Source organism: Marmota marmota, unplaced genomic scaffold (assembly GCF_001458135.2).
Source record: "Marmota marmota marmota unplaced genomic scaffold, marMar, whole genome shotgun sequence".
Lineage (NCBI taxonomy): Eukaryota > Metazoa > Chordata > Mammalia > Rodentia > Sciuridae > Marmota > Marmota marmota.
Window position 1 is genome coordinate 28,621,723 of NW_026000082.1, and position 21,234 is coordinate 28,642,956.

Below are 21,234 nucleotides of genomic sequence, written 5' to 3' on the forward strand. Positions count from 1 at the left end.
ATAATATCACATAGGGCAGATCAGCTCAGGTGCAGTATTCCTCTGTGAGTCTATATAGATAGAGACTGGGTTTCCCTAGGTCCTCGTCCCTTGTAGACTCCCCAGAATCTCCTCTTGGCCAGTTGAGCTGGAAGGTGTATGACCACCGGGAGCTTCTCACTCTGCCACTGCCTGCCTTGGATAGAGTTGGTTGTTGACATAGCTGGGTGTTATTTTAAATATAGATAGAGATGTCTATTTGGAATAGAGAGCTCTCTCATTCTGAATGATATTGCCACTGTGTTTTAAGAACCTCTTGCTACTAATAGTCATAGCTAATGTTTATTGAGCATCTGCTCTGTGTCAGATATTATGCCTACTGCTTTACACATAGAAGAAAACTGAAGTTAAGTTCAGAATGAGATTCCTTGAATCCTTGATGACCAGGCTACTTGAGACCACAATGCTCTTGGCTCTTAGATTAGCTCCCATGGGATCCAGGAGGGACTCTCTGGGCTGGACTGGTTTTAGTTGGGGAGCACTTTGAACCTAATCTAGAAAGGGCAGGAGTTGGTTGAGCTCCTGAGCTCCAGGAAATACCTTGGCAACTGCTGTCCATGGGGTTCCCAACATCCAGAGACAGTATAACTGAATAGTAGATTACAGGAAGTCATGGTGACAGCCACAGATGCCACATGGTGTGGCTTAGGCTGGTTGGACATGGAAGAATTTAACTTCTACTGGATCTTGGATTGCTTTTTCTGTGGCCTGTGATTTCTGTTCCATTGTAATGAAGTTCCTTTAGAAAGGAATTCAGGCAGTCCTCTTTTTCGTTTCTGGGCCTACATTAGAACCACTGAGTCTGTATCTTCAGCAGATTTTTTTCTGAGCTTCCAAGCAGCCAAAGCAGAGAAAAGCATATAGTTAGAGGGCCCGAGTTAACATAGACTTAACAGGCTCCCTAGGAGATCCTGATACTCAATCAGCCTTACAGGGGAGCTGACAAATGTAGCATTTAATTTTAGTTTTACCACTTACCAACTGGCTATCTGTGGACAATTTATCTGTCCTCTCTGAGTCTTAGTTTTCCCATTGATAGAATGGGATGGAAATTCCAGCTCTATTTGAGCCAGGGCCTAGTGAAATCATGCTACACTTAGGAGGCATAGTTATGGAAATATTAAGCAGCATTTTACACTTGGGTCAAGACAATTCTTTGAATCTCTGTCGACTGCACATAAATATGATGCTGTGAATCTTTCCTGGGAGATGTCACAGATGCAGCCTAGGATACTTGCTGTTATATTCACCATGGGATATTACTGAGAACCTTGTGTAAGACTCCATCCAGGGGCCTCTGCACAGTCATCCACAGGGAGATTTATCTTGGGCTCAGTGACAGGAGCAGTTATGGTTCTCATGAATGCCCCTACCCTGTGCTTTCTGGGTGTGATTTTCTATGCATCAGTTGCCATACTAGGTGCATTGAAAATGGAGTGTCAGATCAGTTGTTTTGATATTTATGAATTAATTCATGTCCATACCAGGTGCTTGCCTCTCCTCTTAGTTTCTTGTCTAATTCAGAACAACAACAAAAACCAATTGCAAGTTCCCATTTTTTTTTTATTTTGAGTCCCTTCAATAGACTTATAAATATGGTACCGTTATCATTCCCATTTGACAGGTGAGCAAGCTGAGGCCCCCAAACTTTTGCTTTCCTAGGCCACATTGCTAGGAAGAGACAGAGACAGCACTTGAATCTAGGTGAGCCTCATCTCATGGCCTATGCAGGCAACTCTCAGGCTACATTTCATACATGCTTTGGCTGGGTGGAAGCTCCGGGAAGAGTATGTACCCATTTGGAGCAATGTTTAGGACTCTGTCAGCTGTGTTTTGTCACAGAGCTTACCTCTGGTACTACTTTTTCCTACCTTTATTTTTTTCTTTATGCTGAAAACTCTGTAGTATATTTAGTCTCAGTCTATGGTTTGTGGCATGGTTCCATGAACAAAAATTTTGTATTGTATTTTTCTTCCTTGCTTCTATATTTTTTTAACATCATGAATTCTGCCCCACAAATTGTGAAAAACAAAAACAAGAACTTCAACCCATAGGCTTGGGATGCTGAGGCAGGAGGATTGCAAGTTCAGAGCCAGCCTCAGTGACTTAGGGAGGCCCTGAGCAATTTAGTGAGACCCTATCTCAAAATAAAAAGGGGAAGTGATTCAGTGGTTAAGTGCCCCTGGGTTCAATCCCCAGTATCAAAAACAAAAACTTCATCCAGTAATGGTTGAGCTTCCCTTGGAGGGTGAGGGCAGGGCAGGAACCAGTGGACCAAGTCAGAACCCTTGTTCGTGAGCACAAAGTGGGGAAAGCCTTGAGATACCTGTAGGCTAATAATTACATTCCATCTTGCCCCTGGGTATATATATCTGTAGGTTGATTTTAATCAAGTTTGTAATGTAGTGGGGTAATAAGTAATAAAGTGTCTTTCCCTGCAGTCCCCACCCTGATACCCAGCAGGCGTATGGATGACAAGATTCTCTCTGTCAGGCTCAAGTGTGAGAAAGATGAAGAACTAGGTAGAGAAGAAAGTGTGGTCAGAGTCCGGGGTACAGCCAGACACCTGGAGAAGCACAGGTGGGGGACAGGTAGGGGTATTTAAATAAAACTGGGCCCCAAGGCAGGCCGTAGGGAGTATCACAGGTGTCCCCATCTTTGGGGACAGTGAGGGTTTCTTTTAGCCCAAATGCTGGAGAAGAAGAGTCACAGAGGCCTAGTGGATGAAGACTTAGATATGTTCCTAAGGCAGAGCACTCTTTCCCAGCTCCTTGGTAACTGACCTCCCGGCCTCTGCCCCTAGCTCAGCGACGAGTTGAACCAGCAGCTGGAGGCCGTGTGCGGGTCTGTGTTTGGGGAGCTTGAGTCCCAGGCCGTGGACGCCCTGGACCTGCCCGGCTGTTTCCGCATGCGGAGCCACAGCTACCTCCGGGCCATCCAGGCCGGCTGCTCTCAAGACGACGACTGCCTACCCCTCCTTGCTGCCCCTGCCTCTGTCTCAGGGAGGCCCGGCTCCTGTAAGTATGCTTTCTCTGTCCCTGGCCTGGGCCTTAGTTGGAGACCACCTTGGTGTCCGTTCCGGTCAGTGCCATGACTGTGCTGTGGACAGATCACTTTCCTCTCTGGGCAGGATGAGAACAGTCCTTGGCCCTGTGTGTAGCAGCACATGGCGTGCGCGTGGCGGCCGGGTCCTGAGGGAGCGCATGGGTGTGCCTGGTGATGGGCCTCAGATTCTTGCCGGGATGTGTATCTCATTCCCTGCTTCGCCCTCCACAGCCTTCAACTTCAGAAAGGCCCCGCCCCCCATCCCGCCGGGAAGCCAGGCCCCGCCCCGCATCTCCATCACCGCCCAGAGCAGCACCGACTCTGCCCACGAGAGCTTCACCACCACGGAGGGCCCAGCCCGGCGCTGCAGCTCCGCAGACGGGCTGGACGGCCCCGCCATGGGCGCACGCACCCTCGAGTTGGCGCCGGTGCCACCCCGGGCCAGCCCCAAGCCCCCCACACTCATCATCAAAACCATCCCTGGCAGGGAGGAGCTGCGGAGCCTGGCGCGACAGCGGAAGTGGCGGCCATCCATCGGTGTGCAGGTATGAAAGGAGGAGGCACCATCGAAGGCTCAGGTCTGGCCAGTTGGGGAGGGGTTGAGAAGATCAGAGGGGCCTTCTGGATACATAGAGCTTCTTGGCCAGTCTTGAGCTGCAAGTAGATCCTGTGCCTGGTCATCGACAGGGCTGTTTCAGCAACTTGTCCCTTTCCTGTACCATCATCCCTGATAGAGAGTGCAGAGAGGGGCCCAGTTGTTGCCACCTTGATGCGTCTGCTCTCTCGTCTCCTCAGGGAGATTATCCGTTGAAGATTTGCCAGTTGGCTTGGGGCTCAGCCAGTGCTGACCATTCTCACTGGGAAGGGGTGTGTCCCCTGGCTAGGCCCCGCTGCTGACTCCTCCACCCTGCCACCAGGTGGAGACTATCTCAGACTCTGACACCGAGAACAGGAGCCGAAGAGAGTTTCACTCCATCGGTGTACAGGTGGAAGAGGACAAGAGGTAGGTCATGGTGGGTACACTCAGGTGTCACTGGGGAGAAGAGGAGCAAGGGCTGTCATGTCCTCCTTGGCTCACTCTGCCTGCACTTGCTCTCCTACTGGAGTGAGACCCCACCTTCTTACTGGGGAGAAGTCAGAGCAGACAGAGGTTGTCCACAAAGACCTCCAGGGTAGTCATCAAACCTAAAGCGAGTTCTCCTTGTACTCATGCCACTCTCAGGTGCCTAGAGGCAGACAGACAGTGGTTGGGGAGAAAGAGAGGTAAGGAAAGGTAATAGGTGGCAAGCAGGCCTCCAGTCATTGTCCTTTACAGGGGATAATAGGACTGCCAATCCCTCCTTACAACCCGAGGTGGGCCAGTATGTGAACCCCAAAGAAAAAAATAAACAGGAAGACTGCTTGTCTCGGCTCCTGGCAGATATAACACTCCTCCTCACTTGGTTGCACAACATATAACCAGTTGGGGGTACCTATTATATGCCTGAGTCTGTGGTGTATCCAAGACAGTAGAATTACCAGCAGCCACTCTTCTGGAATTAGGTGGCCTCAGAAACACTGCTTCCTTAATTTCCACCTGAAGAATTAGCATTGTAAGCTCCAGAGGGAATATTGAAAGAAGTCCTCTCTGTTGTTGGGTCCCTGGGGAGACACTTTCTTTAACAACCACATGGCCATGCCACAGTGCCCACCTGCCCTCTGGAGCATGATGCCTGGTGGCCCTGGGTATGGTGTCTGGGAACCATTCTGAGGCTGACTGAAGGTTTTGTGGTAATCCAAGTTGTCTAGGCCATACCCACTGCAGGTGTCAAACTAGTGCCCCAGCACTGTCCCTTGCAGCTCTGTTCTCATGTGCCATTGTTGGCCTTCTGGCCTTCCTTGTGATTCTGCCATCTATTCCTGGGACCCCCTGGGGTTCGTGTGTGTGTGTGTGTGTGTGTGTGTGTGTGTGAAATCAGATCTTCTTAGGGTTTCTGTGGGAGTCACCCTTTTCCTCCACTCCTGCTCTAGCTCCCTGAAGGTCCATACTCTCCTAATATAGTAAATGCTTCCTTCAAGGGTGGCAAAAGGCTCCTTCTGTTGCTCCCATCACTCCTAAAGCCACTGTCCTCCAAACTCTTAATAGGTCAGGAATATTACAGAGAAGTGACAATTTATGACAAACTCAATTTGCAAATCCATGACTTAAGTTTTTGAGGATGGATATAGCTCTATGCTCCTAATTCTACACATCACCCTGACTCCAGTGCTAACTGTGGACCATAAACCAAGCCCATGTGTCTTCACTGCTTGCTTGGGATGCATCCAGATAGATCCCCGAGGAGTCCCTCTATTCCTCCTAACAGGCCTGAATCCTGGGAGGAGTGTAGCAGGCATCCTAGCTGAGCACACTCTGCCATTCATTCATGATGTATTCATTCAGCAAATACTTATTAAGCCTTTGTTATATGACACATGTTTGGTGCACTGCCTTAAATGCTCAGGGAAACACCAAAGACACAACTTTTGTCCTTATAGAAGTTATGGTCTAGAGGGAAATTGAGGCAATCAGTAAATAATCCATGAATAAAAATAGGATGATACATTGTGGTAATACCATGTAATGATATTATTGCACATCATGGTGGGAATATGAAAGAGGAAGAGATAAGAGAGAAGGAACCTTATTTAGATTAAGCAGATGACATTTGAACTGATGTTTGAGAACACTACAGTGATGATTGGGGGAAAAGCATTCTAGGGAGAAGAAATAACATATACGAAGGCCCTGGGGCGAGAAAGGTTTGACACGCACCAGGAACTGATAGAAGGTTCCTGTGATTGGCAAGGAGTGCAATGGGGGAGTAGTGAGAGAGTGCATTGGAGAGTTCCAGGGGCCAGGTCATGCCGAGCATGGGCATGATAAAGAATTGGAATCTAATTATAAATAATGAGTAGCTATTAAAAGGTTAAAGAAAGAGTGTGACATGCTCTAATTTATGTTTACAAAAGATCACTTGCTACTGAATGGAGAATGAATTTGAGGAAAGTAGTGGTGGAATTGAGGCTAGTAGAAAGGTGATGGTGTTAGCTATTATGATCTAGGTCTTTTTTTTCTGTTTTATTTTATAATGGGGCACTGCTAGTATATGGGAACACTATTAAGTTTTGCCTATTGATTTTGTATTTAGCAGCCTTGCTGCTGTCCCTTATCAGGTCTCAGGTTATCCGAAAAATCATGATGGGTTTTCTGTATAGATTTTTTTGCAAATGAGGATATTTCTTTTAGACCTTTATTTTAAATTTATTTTTCTTATAATAATGCATTGAATAAGACTTCCTGTTTACTCCTGAGTAGTAGCTTGCTTATTCCATTCTTGAGTTTAGTAGCTAGGCTTCTCAAGATGTCTGCTACATTTTGTGATAGGTACTGTTTTTTTTCAGGTTAGGGAATTTCTTTCTATTGCTAGTTGACTAAGAGTTTTTAATTTTCATTTTTTTAAATAGAAAAGGCAAGTGGAATTTTACTGAATGCTTTCTCAGAGTCTACTTAGATGATCCTAGATTTTCTCTTTCCATGTGGAATATGGTGCATTATATGAATATTTTTTCCCAGTTGGTCCATTCTTTAATTCCTGGATAAACTCTGCTTGATCCTGTTATCAGTTTGGATTGAATTTGCCTGTAAGAGGGTCTCGGTGTCTCAAAGAAGTGTATTTCTCTTACATCCAAAGCCACCTGGATGTAAAGAGGTATGGTGTCAGGACCCTAGGCTCTTCTTTGGCTGCTTTTCCGTCCTTTGTGTATTACCTCATATCCCAGGAGCTGAAATTCAAGCTCCTCCTGCCATGTCTGTGCTGAGCAGTGGGAAGGAGGAACTGAGGAAGAAGGGCATCATCCTTTTTAAAAAGTCACACACAGCACTTTAACCTACATCACCTGGGCTGTAACCACATCACGTGGTGGCAACTGGCTGCTGGTGGGGGGGCTGTGGAGGATAGTCTTTCAGCTGGGAAGCTGTCTGCAAAGTACAAAGTCCACAGCTGAAAATTACAGTTCTTATGACTAAAGACTGAGATGAGAATGGATATATGGAGCTCTTGGAGTTTTTATCACAGCCTTGCTGTATTATTTTTATGTGTATTGCTATATTTTTGAGTAGTTATTACTTTAGGATTTTTATACCTATGTTCACGAGGATATTGGCCTGAAGTTTTGTTTTGTTTTTGTTCAGCTCAGGTATTAAGGTTATGCTAGACTCCTAAAATGAATTTGGTTGCTTTCTTTGTTTCTGTTCTTTGGAACAATTTGTGTAAAGTAGGCATGATCTATTCCCTAAGGTTTGGGAAGAGTTACCTATAAAACTATCCAGGCCTGATGCCTTTTGGGAATAAGAGAGCTTTTGGAACTATGGTTTCAGTTTCTTTAGTGGTTTTTGATCAATTCTGGTTTTAGTGTTCTTTTTGAGTCCATTTTGGTGACTTGTATTTTTCTAAACAGTGTACCATTTTACAAAAATTGGTAGTTTTCCAAATTGGCATGAAATATTGTGTCTAATAGCATTATAATTTTATAAATGTTCTTTGTATCTTTAAGTTAGCTTCCTTTTCCTTCCTAAGACATGTATTTATGCTTGACCTCTCTTTCTTGATCAACCTTGTATCTTCTAACATTGAAATGTATTTTTAAATTACATTTTATCAGCCTTTTAAATAACTAGCTTTTGGTTTTGGTGAGCAATCATAAATACTTCCTTTCTTTTATCACTTTGGTGTTACGATTTTATTTCTTCTAACATGTTTGACTTTTATTTATTTATTTATTTTAGAGAGAGAGAGGAGAGAGAGAGAGAATTTTAATATTTATTTATTTTTTTTTTTAAAGTTTTCGGCAGACACAACATCTTTGTTTTTTTTTGTATGTGGTGCTGAGGATCGAACCCGGGCCGCACGCATGCCAGGCGAGCGCGCTACCGCTTGAGCCACATCCCCAGCCCCATGTTTGACTTTTATTTAAAAAAAATTCTAGAACTCAAACACTGACTTCTAATATCTCTTATTTTTCTAATGTGCTTTTGGGGCTATAAATTCCCTTTCTTGCTATACTGTTATAACTGCATCTCATAAGTTTTGGAATTTGGTATTTTTCATTGTTCAGTTCTAAATAGTTTGTAACTTTCATCATATTTTTCCTTTTAACCTGTGAATTTAGAAAAAAAATTCTAGTTTTATTGTTTGTTTGTTTTTGAAATTTCCAAGTGTATTTCTTGGAGGGAGGGCCTGCCTTTTGATGATTGGTTTCTGAATTTGCTATGTGTGGTCACAGCAAGTGTTCTGTCTGGGACTTAGTCCTTAGAATGTGTTGAGGCTTCCTCTATCATATATACACGAATTATATGTATATCATATATAGCATATCACATATGTGGTCTAATTTATAAATTATATCTTTCAAATGTTTATCTTTCATTTTCTTGGTACATTTCTTGGTTTTTGTTTATTTGTTTTGTTTTTTGGTATTGGGGATTGAACTCAGAGGCACTTATTACTGAGCCACATCCCCATCCCTTATTTGGATTTTATTTAGAGACAGGGTTTCACTGAGTGGCTTAGGGCCTTGTTAAGTTGTTGAGGTTGGCTTTGAACTCAGATCCTCCTGCCTCAGCCTCCTGAACCGCTGGGATTATAGCTGTGTGCCCATTATATATATATATATATGATGGACCTTTATTTTATTTATTTATATGCAATGCTGAAAATCGAACCCAGAGCCTCACACATGCTCGGCAAGTGCTGTACCACTAAGCTACAGCCTCAGCCCCTAATCTGCCAGTTTTGAGAGAGGTGTGTTTAATGTCTTACTGTGATTGTGGATAAGTCATTTTCCCTGGTAACTTTATTTTTTGTTGAGTCTGACTGTGTGCTGTTATAGTTATTTTAGCTTTTCAGTAGACTGACTCTTTTTATCATGAAATAGGCTGCTTCCCCTACTCACTAATGATTTTTGCCTTTTTTAAAAATTTCTATAGCTGCTTTCTTTTGGTTACTTTTCCAGTACATCTTTCTGCATTTCTTTATTTCTTTTTTTTAATATTTATTTTTAGCTGTATTTGGACACAATACTTTTATTTTATTTATTTCTATGTGGTGCTGAGGATCGAACCCAGGGCCTCACACATGCTAGGCGAGCGCTCTATGGCTGAGCCACATCCCCAGCCCTGCATCTCTTTATTTCTGATGTTCCTATATCCTTATGTTTTAGATGTGTTGGTTATTGTAAGCAATATTTAGCCAGAGTTTAGTAGACATATTTAATCCATTTGATGTTGATATAGTAATTTTTTGTTATTTACTTGGATTTATTTCTGCCCTTTTTTATGAGGGTACTGGTAATTGAACAGAGGTGCTCTACCATTGAACTAATCCCTAGGGGTTCCCTAGAACCCCTCTGGTTTTTTTTTTTTTTTAGTTTGAGTCAGAGTCTCCCTAAGTTGCTGAGGCTGGCCTTGAACTTGGGATCCTCCTGTCTCAGCCTCCCGAGTAACGGGGATCACAGGTGTGCGCCATTATGCCCAACTATTTCTGTCACCTGTAATTTTTTTCTATTTAACATGCTTTTTGTTACTTTTCTCCTCTCTGATTTTTCTGTTTTCTGTTGAACTGATCAAGTATACTTTCTTTTTCCCTCCACTGGTTTGGAAGTTTTACATTTTGTAGTAGTGACTTACCCTACAAATTTGACAGATATGCTTAATTTCTTGGTTTTCTAATGATGTCTAAAATTAGTATTTCTATCCCTCTTAGATACGAAACAAGAGGCTCTGAACACTTCCATTTTCACTTTAACTCCTTCCCTTCATCTTCTATATTGTATTTATCTAGGATTTTGATTGTATCTCTTTAAAAGTTTCTGCTCGGTCAGTTGTTGTATTTTTTTATGGCTTAATAGTGTGGATTTACAAACATGTTTGAGCAATATATGAGCTCACTATTACTGCCTGCTCCTTCCTCATGGGCTCAGTTTCTACCGTGCTGTGGTACACCTTGAGCTTGGGACCACTTTTAAAGTTAATATCTCAGCTTGAATTTCCGTGTTTCCCTGGCAGTACACATTTGAAAAACCCCCCCCCCCCACACACACACACACAAAGCATCCTTAATGTTCTGATTTCCCAGTATCCTGCTTCCAGACCACACTCCTGAATCCCTGGCATGAGCTTATTTGGTCCAGGTTTGTAAACTGAACAGACCTTCTTGGTTTCTGGCTTCATGTTACGGGTATCCTTCCAGCATTCCATGACGCTCAGGTTTGGGGTCTCTCCTCCCTCCCTCCCTCCCTCGGCATTCCCTTCTAGCCTCTAGCATATGTCTGGCCCCAGATTCCTGGGGCTCCCTTGGCTTAGATGCCCTCTCACTACTTGCGTTTTGAATTTCCTTTTTGCTTCTGGTACCTGAAGATGTCTCTTTCCTGTTTTCAAGCTTGGCATTGTAGCAAAAACACCTTTTCAGTTTGATTTTCTCCAGCGTTTCTAAGTGTTTGGGGCGTGGGCGGGAGCTTCCTAAGTCGATTCAGTCTACTATAGTGATCAGTGGTTTGATCACAAGGCTGATAGCAGCAGATTCAGGGAGAAGTGGACCCAGGTGAGAGGCATTTGGGGGTGAAAGGTGGGCAGGGCAGGGTCAGGCAGAGAGCCTGGGCTTCCCTGCCCTCGTGTAAGTGCTTGGTGAGGTCTCGATGGGGCGGAATCAGTTTGAAAAAGTGTCTGAAAAATGGGATTGCCTGGGACAGGTGATCACACTGGGAATTCAGAGGCAGTGACAGGTGGGGAGAGGGGAGATCTGGCCCATCTCTCTGGCCCAGCTCCCTCGCTTGTCTGCTGAAGGCATCCTTAGTTATACACCTGTACAGCCCTTGCTGTCCCTTCTGTCCCTGGCACTTTGAGTCTGACTCACCACACGCCATGCCCCAGCTGGCGCTTAACAGTGAGCCATGAATTCCAGCAGCCTCGCCAGGCAAATATCCAGGACTCGCCCCCCCCACCCACTACCACCCATTTTCTTGGACTCCTGTCCTTTCTCCTGTCTAGCTTGTCTGTACTTTGGTTTTAAAATTGCTGGACAGGAAAGTGCTTGTCTCTGCCTTTCAGGGTCTTCTCTGCCAACCTCTTGGGTAGAGTTCAGATGCACAGCCTGTTACATCTGGCAATTGCCTGTAGATCCTTCTAGTTGTCCATCATCAGTGATGACTTAGCTTAGATAAATGCACAGGGGTGGGGACTGCACCCTCACCCCCGCCCAGGACTCATTTGCCCACAGATGGATTAGATCCCTGTTATTTGTCAAATACTGGGCTGGGTATTGAGGATAGACATGAGCAGAACCAGATACAACTCCTGCCTTGGGGAAACATAGCTCCATGCTAATCTCAGAGTCTCCTCAATAACAAGGAATAGGGCTGGGGATGCCACTCAGTGGGGGAGCACTTGCCTAGCTCTTGTGAGGCCCTGAATTTGATGCCCAACAGTGAAACAAAACAAAACAAAACCCAGGCTGGGGAAGACTTACAGCTGTGACAGCTGGCACAGAGGAGAGGCAGGTGTGCCATGAGACTGTATTCTGGGGGCTTTAACCTGGTCATAGGGGTCAGACTGGGCATCCCTGGGAAGTGACATTTGGGTAGAGACCTGATGGATGAACAAAAATTAACTGAATGAAAATCAGAGATAAAAAATGTTCCAGGCAGAAAGAATGGCACGTGCTAAGGCCTTGTGGTGAGAAGCAACATACCTAAAAACAGTTATCAGCTCTGTCCCAAGGTGACCTTACCACCCTGTCTTCTCCACCTAGTACCCTCTGGGTCATGTAACGGGTCATCTCATGTCCTTGCTGAATTTTAGAAGACTATCCTGGGGTCCCCTGGGGGTCACAGAAGATGTGCCTCCAGCTCCATCTAACCATGGGCATCTGACAACCCTACTTAGACCCACTTGCACCCACCCAGGGCCACTTGGGAAACTATGTAGGAAGGCCTGTCCACCCCTTCCTTAGCATCATGGTCACTTTGGCGTTAGCACCTGGGGAAGGGCATGTGCTGAAAGGACAAGCCCTTGGAGCCCCAGGAAGGAGTCTCCCATCCTCATGAAGCTACATTCCAAGATAAGCCCTGGCACAGGCATTGCCTCCCCTCCCCCGCTTCAACTCCAGGGTGGTTCCTAACTGACCTTCATGACTCCTCCTGAAATGCCATCTAGTCCCACCCAGGCTGGGGTGGTGGTCCCAGGGACCCCAGCCTGATCATCTTAGATGCATTGTGCCTGGCTGACGTGTCACTGCCCCTCCTCCTGCCCTTGCCATCCTCCTCCTCCTGCCCCTGCCCATCTCTTGCCCAATACCCCTGGCAAACCCTCTTGACAGTTTCTGGCTTTTTCCTTGGACACTGTGTCTCAGGGGGTAATCCAGCTTCTTGCCAGAGGTTTATGTGTTATCCCCCAGGGAATCACAGAGGGAACATCTCTCTAAGGTAACCATGAAAACAACTTCCAGAATCCCCAGGAATGTGATCATCACCTGGAAGAACTGAAGAGGAGGAGGCCTCTGGAGCCTAGTTAAAAGGCCTGAGGAGAAAACACCGTGAACGCATTGTTACACGGCAGTGATAATTCACAGCCGGAGCCAGTTTCTATCCTGTGCTTACAGCTGTTGGTGGAGAGCACAGCAAACACTGCCAGATCCAAAACTTAAATGGGGCATAAGCCCTGGGCTTCACAGTCCTGAAGACTCATCTGCTATAGTTAGGATTAGGTTTGGCTGTGAATTATAGATCCCCCTCCTGCAAATGACAGTGACTTCAAAATGATTGAATTTTATTTCTTTGTTGCTGAGAACAATCACAGAGGGCTGGTAGGTGTTCCATGGTGTCAGGACCCAGGCTCCTTCTGTCTTCCTGTTCTTCCACCCTTGACACTTGCTTGCTGTCTCATGTTCTAAGTGGCTGCTTGTGGTCCAGCCATCATATCTGACTCTGGTTATCAGGGAGGAGGGAAGGATAAAAAAGGGCACACCTTTCTTTCCTTTTATTTTTCTTGAGGGGACTGGGGATGGAACCCAGGGCTTTGGGCATGCTAGACAACTGTTCTGTTTATATACACTTGAGATGATAAAATTATACAGATGGAAAACAGATCCAGTGCTTTCCTTTGAAGAATACTTTCTGGAAGTTGTACATACCACTTTTGCTTATATCTTATGGACTGGAACTTAGCCACATGGCGATACCTAGTTGTAAGGGAGATTGAGAGAAGAATCTGTATCCAAAGTGGCCACTGTCCAGCTTAAAATTATGGGATTCTGTTACTAAGGAAGAAAGGAAGAATGGATGTTGGGGGATAATTAGTGGTCTCTACCATCCTTCCTTCCAGCCAACCAACCAATCAACCACCCAGCCAACATTTATGTTTGAGGAGCTGCCCTATTTAGTGAGAGAGACAGATATGCAAATAACTCACTACAATACAATGTGATATGGAGTATAAAAGAGGTTTTGTTTGGAGTACTGTGGGAGAACAGATGGAAGTGATCAACAGCAATCAGAATAATTAATGACTACAATGCCCTCGCTGGGGCCTCCTGCTACATTCGGACTATTGTGTATATCCAGCTCCCTTTCTTTGCAGTGAGAGCCGCAAACTTTCCTACTTCTCCATAATAGCCAACACAATGGGCCGGCAGGTGCTGTTCTGAGTTCTTCATACACATTATCTCACTGCAGTCTCGCAAGCTAAGACTGTTCTTCTCACTTACAGATGAGAAACAGGCCCAAGCCATGGATCGGGCTGTTGGATGCGGGCAGCCTGGCTCCTGAGTGCCTGGGCTTAACCTCTCCGTTCTGTCGCCCCTTCCTCTGTCCCCACCAGTCTCCTCCAGCAGAGGTCTCAGCCACTGCACTGTGACGGCTGATGTCATCTGGTGGGACCTTGCTTCACCTCCAGGCCAGCCCCCAGCTTGCCTGCATCCCTCCCCCGGCTCGGCCTCGGTCTTCTTGGCTAGAGCTTCCCTCCCCTGCAGTCTGGAGAAGCAGCAGGCTGTGGTGGCTTAAGGAAGTCACTCGGCCTCTTTAAACATCACTTTCCTGTCTGTAAGTAGGGATGGGACTAACACCCTTATCATGGGACTAGCCTTGCACCTACTCAGTGCTCAGAGGATGTTATTACTTTTTATCCCCCTTCCATCTGGTTCCTTGGACTGTTATCTCTCTGCATCTTCAATCAGCTTTTCTTTACAGGTCGTATTGGTTTCCTATTCCTGCTGTAACAAATGACCACAAATTCAGTAAGGTAACGCATACATATCTAATGTCTTACATTCCTGGAGGTTGGAAGGCTGTACCGGGTCTCACAGGGCTAATATCTAGGTGTTACAGGACGACGTCCCTTCGGGGTGCTTTGGGAAGAATCAGTTTTGTTACCTTTTCCAGTTGACAGGCTGTTTGCATTCCTCATGGCCTTCAGGGGTTCAAAGCCAGCTGCACTGGTCCTGCCCTCAGGTTGCCTTACACCAGCCTGGATTCCTTCCTCCCACCTCCTGCCTGACCTCTTGTCTCCCTTTCTCACTGACAGGGACCCTGTGACTAAACTGCACAGCCCTGGATAATCCAGGGCACTCACTTCATCCCATCTGTGGAGTTCCCAACACATTCACAGGCTCAGGGGATTTGGGTGTGAACCTCTTTGGGTGCCATTATCTTGCCTACCTCTGGGATTATTTCCCCTCAGGATGTAGTAGGTAAGAACCATCTTAAATAAAACACCTCTTCTTTAACCGTGTGCCCTTCACACTTCTTTGCTTCTTAGGCATACTTTTGTTTTTTGGTACCAGGGATTGAATTCAGGGGCACTTAATGACTGAGCACATTTTAGCCTTTTAAAAAAAAATATTTTGAGACAGTCTTTATTAAAATGCTTAGGGCCTCAATAAATTACTGAGGCTGGTATTGAATTTGCGATCTTCCTGTCTCAGCCTCCCGAGTGGCTGGGATTACAGGTGTGCACCACCACATCAGCTCTCAGGAAAGCTCTTTGAAGGAGTCATCTTGATTAGCTTTCCCATTTCCTAAAAACCCACTGCAGTCTGTGTCTGCCCCCGCATCCCACCAAACCCACCTTTGCCCTCGTCATAGTGGCTTTGGTGACTCTTTTCATTCTGAACCGGCTGCATTGTTCGTGCTGTCTGCTCATTCCTGCTGGAGACCTTCCTCTCCCTATCTTCCTTTAAGTCATTCTGGTTTTCTTTCTCATCCTCCCTGGCTTCTTCCTCTCCTCTGTGAGCTATGCTGTTCCTCTATGAGCTATGCTGTCTCCACCCACCTGTGAAATGTCCATGTTTCCCTGGACTTTAGATCTTTGATCCCTTGCTCTTTTCTTGCTAGTTTTAAATGCCACTTACACAAGGATGGCTGACTCCTGCTTGTGCTGTGGAAATCTCTGGCCCCTGGCTGGGAGTGTTGGTGAGGAGTGTGCTTCTACTACTAATCTCATGAGCTCATCAGCTCTTCAGTCTTCCTTGACGCACACACAGTGAAAGAGCTCACTGAGGTAGTGACTTGAGAACCATGAAGCCTGGGGCACTTGGTGCTTCTGTTCCAGACTGTGTGGCTGCTTCCATGGAGATGGAGCGCCATCCTCTCAGGACTTCTCAGAGGAAGGTGTGAAAGACAGCAGGCCCAGGTGTGCCAAAGGACAGATCTGTGTTTAGTGGGGGTGACAGGGAAGCAGCAGGATAGCAGCTTTTTGATAGTGTATTTACTGGTGCAAACCCCACCTTTACCTCTGTGATTTGCAACTCCTGGAGCTCTGAAGGAGTTACATGCTCACTAGTTCAAAGGCACAGAACTATTCATGGGAAGCTAAGATGCATCCTGACGGTAGTTAGACACACAAGACTCTCACCAGGGAACAGTTTAACCAAATAGTGAGGCTGCCTCTGAATGCAAGAAGACTGCTGGGGGGGGGGTGTGAAACTGAAGAGTGGCCTGGGGACAGTCAGGAGGTTCAGAGAGGAAAAGGGACTTGGTCATGGAATGGACAGGGAGTGAAGAGGAAGAAGGCCATTTGGGGCAGGGGAATAGCATGTGCCAAGGTGGAGAATCAGGATAACAGATAATCTATTTGGGGAACAGGGAGATTGTAGGGGAGATGAGGTCAAAGATGAGGACAGCAGCTGGAGCATGTGGGCTTCATAAGGGCTTTAGGTAGGTTCTAGGAGGAAGTTTGAACTTGATCTTGCTGGCAGTGGGAAGCTATCGAATTTTTTGTTCCAGTTCTGGGCATTAAACCTAACATGCATGGTCAGCAAGTGCTGTACTACTGAACTATGCCTCTTACCTGAAGAAATGATGGTGTGTGTGTGTGTGTGTGTGTTTGTGTTTGTGTTTGCTGGGAATTGAACCAAGGGTCCTATGTATGTTAGGCAAGTATTTTACCACAGATCTACATCCCCAGCTCCTATTTAAAGGTTCTGATCACAGAAATGACTTGACAGAGTTCAGCTCTTTTAGGAAGACTATTCTTCGGTAGATTGGGGAGGGATTGTTGGGCCTTAGATCTTAAAATATGCAAGGTATAATTTTAGAGGAGATACCTTGATAATTACTGGCCCATTCCTATAATCTTATATTCCTATAATTTTATATGTGTGTATATTTTTAGATATAGGTGCATATTTATATATAATATATAATCATATATAACATCTATTTTAAATATACCCTCACACATATTAGATGGCCTAGGTGAACACATAGTGACAAAGCTAGCATTAGAACTCAGGTCTGCCTCCTAGTCCAGTGATCTTCTATATTGATCTGAGTGGTTGCAGAGGTATCTGAAAGGAGGCTGTCCAACTGTCTAGGCACATGGTGATGCCAGTCTTGACCAGGGCAGACACCCAGGTAAAGACCATGTGGGAGGCAGTGAAGACATGTTGTCTCTCCTCCTCTCTCTCTTGGTGGGGGTGGGGACATAGGGCTCTTTGGAGACTGCACATGAGTGCATCTCTCTTTCCTGGGTCCTGCAGCATCCTTCTGGGCCTGGTTTCTATGGCAACAGGCTCCCAGCAGGCAGCCCGCCAGCTGGATTGAAGCAGGCAGGCAGGCAAGGAGAGAAGGTTTGGGCAGTATGGGGAATGCTGAAGTTGCGGGGGTTGGGAGTCTCCTGGGAAGCTGGACAGGTCTCTGGAGCTGTCCCAACAAGTCTGTCTCTCTTCTGACCATGTGTGGAGGGGGCGGGGAACTCAGGACCCATAGATCTTTCTTGTGAGGTCCTTGCATTCTCAGATGTAGAACTTCTGTTCATCCTCTGTCCCCCCACATCTCCTGACTCCCACTTCTTAAAGTATTGTCAGACCCTAACCTTATACCTCTTAGGAGGCCACTGAGTTCTTTATAGAAAAGAGCCCCTACTCTGAACTCAGGGGAAAAAAATGAACAAGGCCAATTGACTTTCTGTTTTGCATAGGATTTGCATATTATTAACTCAAAGACAAGAAATTTCCAGGCCCTGTGTCATTCCTGCCAACAACTTAATTCAGCTCCACTGGCACTGGCATACTGTGTCTGGCCAGGCTCTGGGCTGAGCTGTCAGGGTCCCTAGGGGAGAAGTCCTCCCAGCCGCATGCCCACTCCACCCCCAGCTGCTCCCAGGCACCTCCTCCCCTGATGTTGTAGCAGCTGCTGTGGAGTGTGGAACAGAGTGCTCTGACTGCGGAACCCAGCAGGCAGCCCTGGGTCCAAATTCTAGCTCTGCTACTTCGTGGCTGGGTGATGCTGGGCCTCTGGGCCTAGGTTTACTCATGGGTCTTAGGGCTCAGTACACACTGTACAGCCCGTGCGAACCAGCATGGATTTACCTTTGTTAGAATGCTGAATGCATTTGCATTCATCCATAAAGAGCTAACACTACCCTGGACCCTACCTGGGACCCTCTGATCTACCTCACAATCCAGCTTCTACAGGTGAGGTCCCAGCACTTTGGTCACAATCTGCTCGGATTGGTGTATGACAGCATCTGTTCGGGCCATGGAGTACTGGTTGTTAAATATTTTGACTGTCACCCTGTCGAGAGGTGGTGCGATGAGTAGGTATATTGGGTACCTACTAGTTGCAAGGATTCATCCATTTCCAGTGCTTGGCCTCATGCTGACTGCTTTGTAGGTTCCCTTCCTCACTCCTTTCCCCTTTTGCCTGGGATGTGGGTGAGGGCTAAGATGGTCAGGGACAGAGGGGACAGGCACCTCTCTCCACAGGCGGGCAAGGTTCAAGCGCTCCAACAGCGTGACGGCCGGTGTGCAGGCAGACCTGGAACTGGAGGGCCTGGCCGGCCTGGCCACGGTGGCCACAGAAGACAAGGCCCTGCAGTTTGGACGATCCTTCCAGAGGCATGCCTCTGAGCCCCAGCCCGGGCCCCGGGCCCCCACCTACTCAGTCTTCCGCACGGTCCACACGCAGGGCCAGTGGGCCTACCGCGAGGGCTACCCACTGCCGTATGAGCCGCCGGCCACCGATGGGTCGCCCGGCCCTGCCCCCGCCCCCGCCCCTGGCCCCGGGTCTGGCCGCCGCGACTCCTGGATGGAGCGTGGTTCACGTAGCCTCCCCGACTCAGGCCGCACGTCCCCCTGCCCACGGGACGGCGAGTGGTTCATCAAGATGCTGCGGGCAGAGGTGGAGAAGCTGGAGCACTGGTGCCAGCAGATGGAGCGCGAGGCGGAGGACTATGAGCTGCCTGAGGAGAGTGAGTCGGCACCGTCCAGGAGTGTTGCAGGGCTGGGGGCTGGGGACTGGGGACTGGGGGCTGAGGGCACAGGGGACCGTGGAGCGGGGAGAGTGGGGCTGCAGCATAGTAGGCTCCCCCCACCCACCCCGTTGGACTGAGTTTGCCTTCTTTCCTGGTTCTTCAGCCCCAGAGCTGGGGAGGTGGGGGGTCAGCAGTGGCAGCAGGACCTATTGGGAGCTCTTGGAAGCAAGCCGCTCTGATCAGGTAGAAGGCTAGACTTTTAGAAGATGGCTATCAATCCAGGTCACCAAATCCATGAGGACAAAGGGAATCCAGATCTGAACTGGTGTAGGGATCCAGAGTGATCCAGGAGCAAGACCTGGAGGTAGAGGGAAGGCAGTGCCAGTCAGATCAGATCTGAGGCTCAGCTAAGCAGTCATTGCCCTGGCCTGAGAGGGCATGGCCCCGCCCTGTAAATCCAGGCTGAGGGGAGGGGAGACACAGTCTCTAAGTTTATGGGACTAGGAAGTCAAAGTGTCATGTTCATGAAATTACCTAGTAATAATTCTTTTTTCTTTTTTTTTCTTTTGTGGGGCTGGGGCTGGGACTGAGGATAGAACCTGGGATTCCCAAATGCTAGACAAGTGCTCTACCACTGAACTTCACCCCTAGTCCTCCTTATTTTTGTGATAGGGCCTTGCTAAATTGCTGAGGGTCTAAGTTTGGTCAATAGGGCTAGGCTGGGGCTGGTATCCATCTGTTCTCTGATGTGGAAGGAGGAGGATACAGGATGAGTGCTTAGCTAATGTAAGCTGAGTGAAGGAAGGAGCATCAGTGCCTCAGGATTCAGTCCTCTTGGTGAGGTGGGCAGGGAGCTGCTAGTTAGGAATTGAGGATGGGGATGGGGAAGGGGCTGGGGGAGATAGACTGTGCAAATAACTGAGTGGTGAGAACCATTTAGGGCAGACTTCCTGGAGGTGGGGGAAGGAGATGTCTCATTCCCCTCCTTGAGTTTCCTTCTGCTCTCCAGTCCTGGAGAAGATCCGCAGTGCTGTGGGCAGCACACAACTTCTTCTGTCCCAGAAGGTCCAGCAGTTCTTCCGGCTGTGTCAGCAAAGCATGGTGAGTGCCCATAGGAATACAGCCTACCAGGTTTGTGGACCTGGCAGGTGATCCAGAGTGTGACCAGGAGGTAAGACCAGGTCTGTGTGCCTGCAGGGGTAGTTTTGAGTATATTGTGCCAGGAGGGGGGGGGGGTCAGGTATTTGTGCCCAAGAAAGGAGAGACCTGGGCTCTTTTTGGTCTTGCTTTCTCCCACCCCCCAACCCCTCTCCCAGGTTGAACTTCCTGAGGGTGAGATTGGATGGGGCTGTCTGTGGTCCTAACTGGGGTCAGACCTCCCTAACTGGCTGCCCCCACTATGTCTTCCACTGCTGCAGGACCCCACTGCGTTCCCCGTGCCCACCTTCCAGGACCTGGCGGGTTTCTGGGACCTCCTACAGCTCTCCATCGAGGATGTGACCCTTAAGTTCCTGGAGTTACAGCAACTTAAGGCCAACAGCTGGAAACTCCTGGAGCCTAAGGTGTGTGTTGGGGGGTGTCTCTAGAGGCCACACCCCGAACAATTACCTTCCAAGGAGAGATGTGTATGAAGGGGAAGGGCCCATGAGGAGGGACCCATGGGCAGCAAGGTGATGGGTGACCATCCGCTTCCAGAACTTCTGGTCATTGCAACCTGGGTGGCCCCAGTACTTATCACTGCCTGAACTTCCAGAGCTGCTTCAGGCATCTCTGGCCCTTGCAGTTTGGGAGAATAGAACTAGACCTAGAAGGTCACCTTCAGCTCAGGCCTAGGCATAGAGGACAGAGCAGTATATATACCCTCAGACCTCAGCCTACTAGATCCTGTCTGCCATGGGTCTCAAAGGAGTGGCGGGTCACCTCGCTTGCCTAGCCTCAGTTCTCAGAGCTGTGCCCATGTCCACCTGGCGTGAAAACACAGTCTCTCAGCCAGCATCCTGATGCGAGCTGTTCAGAACAGCTCCACCAGGGGGCGCTCGAACACGTCACGTTTTAGGGAAAGATGGGGGGGGCTTTGACCTTGGCAGATCGAGTACACCTGGGGCTTCAAGTCGCCGCACCCGCGTTCAGAGTCACACAGTTTCCATCCCTCTGGGAGCTGGGACGTGGGGGCACGGGATGCCGGGTGGATCCCCCGCGCCCAAGCTCAGCCGCCCGCTCTCCCGACAGGAGGAGAAGAAGGTCCCTCCGCCGATACCAAAGAAGCCCTCGCGGGGCCGGGGCGTGCCGGTGAAGGAGCGCTCCCTGGACTCCGTGGACCGGCAGCGGCAGGAAGCGCGCAAGCGGCTCCTGGCGGCCAAGCGCGCCGCCTCCTTCCGCCACAGCTC

At 47.8% G+C, this 21,234-nt stretch overlaps 1 protein-coding gene across 1 annotated transcript in view; it reads left to right on the forward strand.

Annotated features, from left to right (window-relative positions):
* Positions 1 to 21,234, forward strand: part of Dlgap3 (DLG associated protein 3) — a 60,690-nt gene that overhangs the window by 35,015 nt on the left and 4,441 nt on the right. Inside the window, exons 7-13 of the mRNA XM_015484752.2 lie at positions 2,843 to 3,056; positions 3,316 to 3,629; positions 4,002 to 4,087; positions 18,360 to 18,844; positions 19,857 to 19,948; positions 20,266 to 20,409; positions 21,077 to 21,230. Coding sequence (XP_015340238.1) covers positions 2,843 to 3,056; positions 3,316 to 3,629; positions 4,002 to 4,087; positions 18,360 to 18,844; positions 19,857 to 19,948; positions 20,266 to 20,409; positions 21,077 to 21,230 — 1,489 coding nt within the window. The remainder of the gene's footprint in view (positions 1 to 2,842; positions 3,057 to 3,315; positions 3,630 to 4,001; positions 4,088 to 18,359; positions 18,845 to 19,856; positions 19,949 to 20,265; positions 20,410 to 21,076; positions 21,231 to 21,234) is intronic.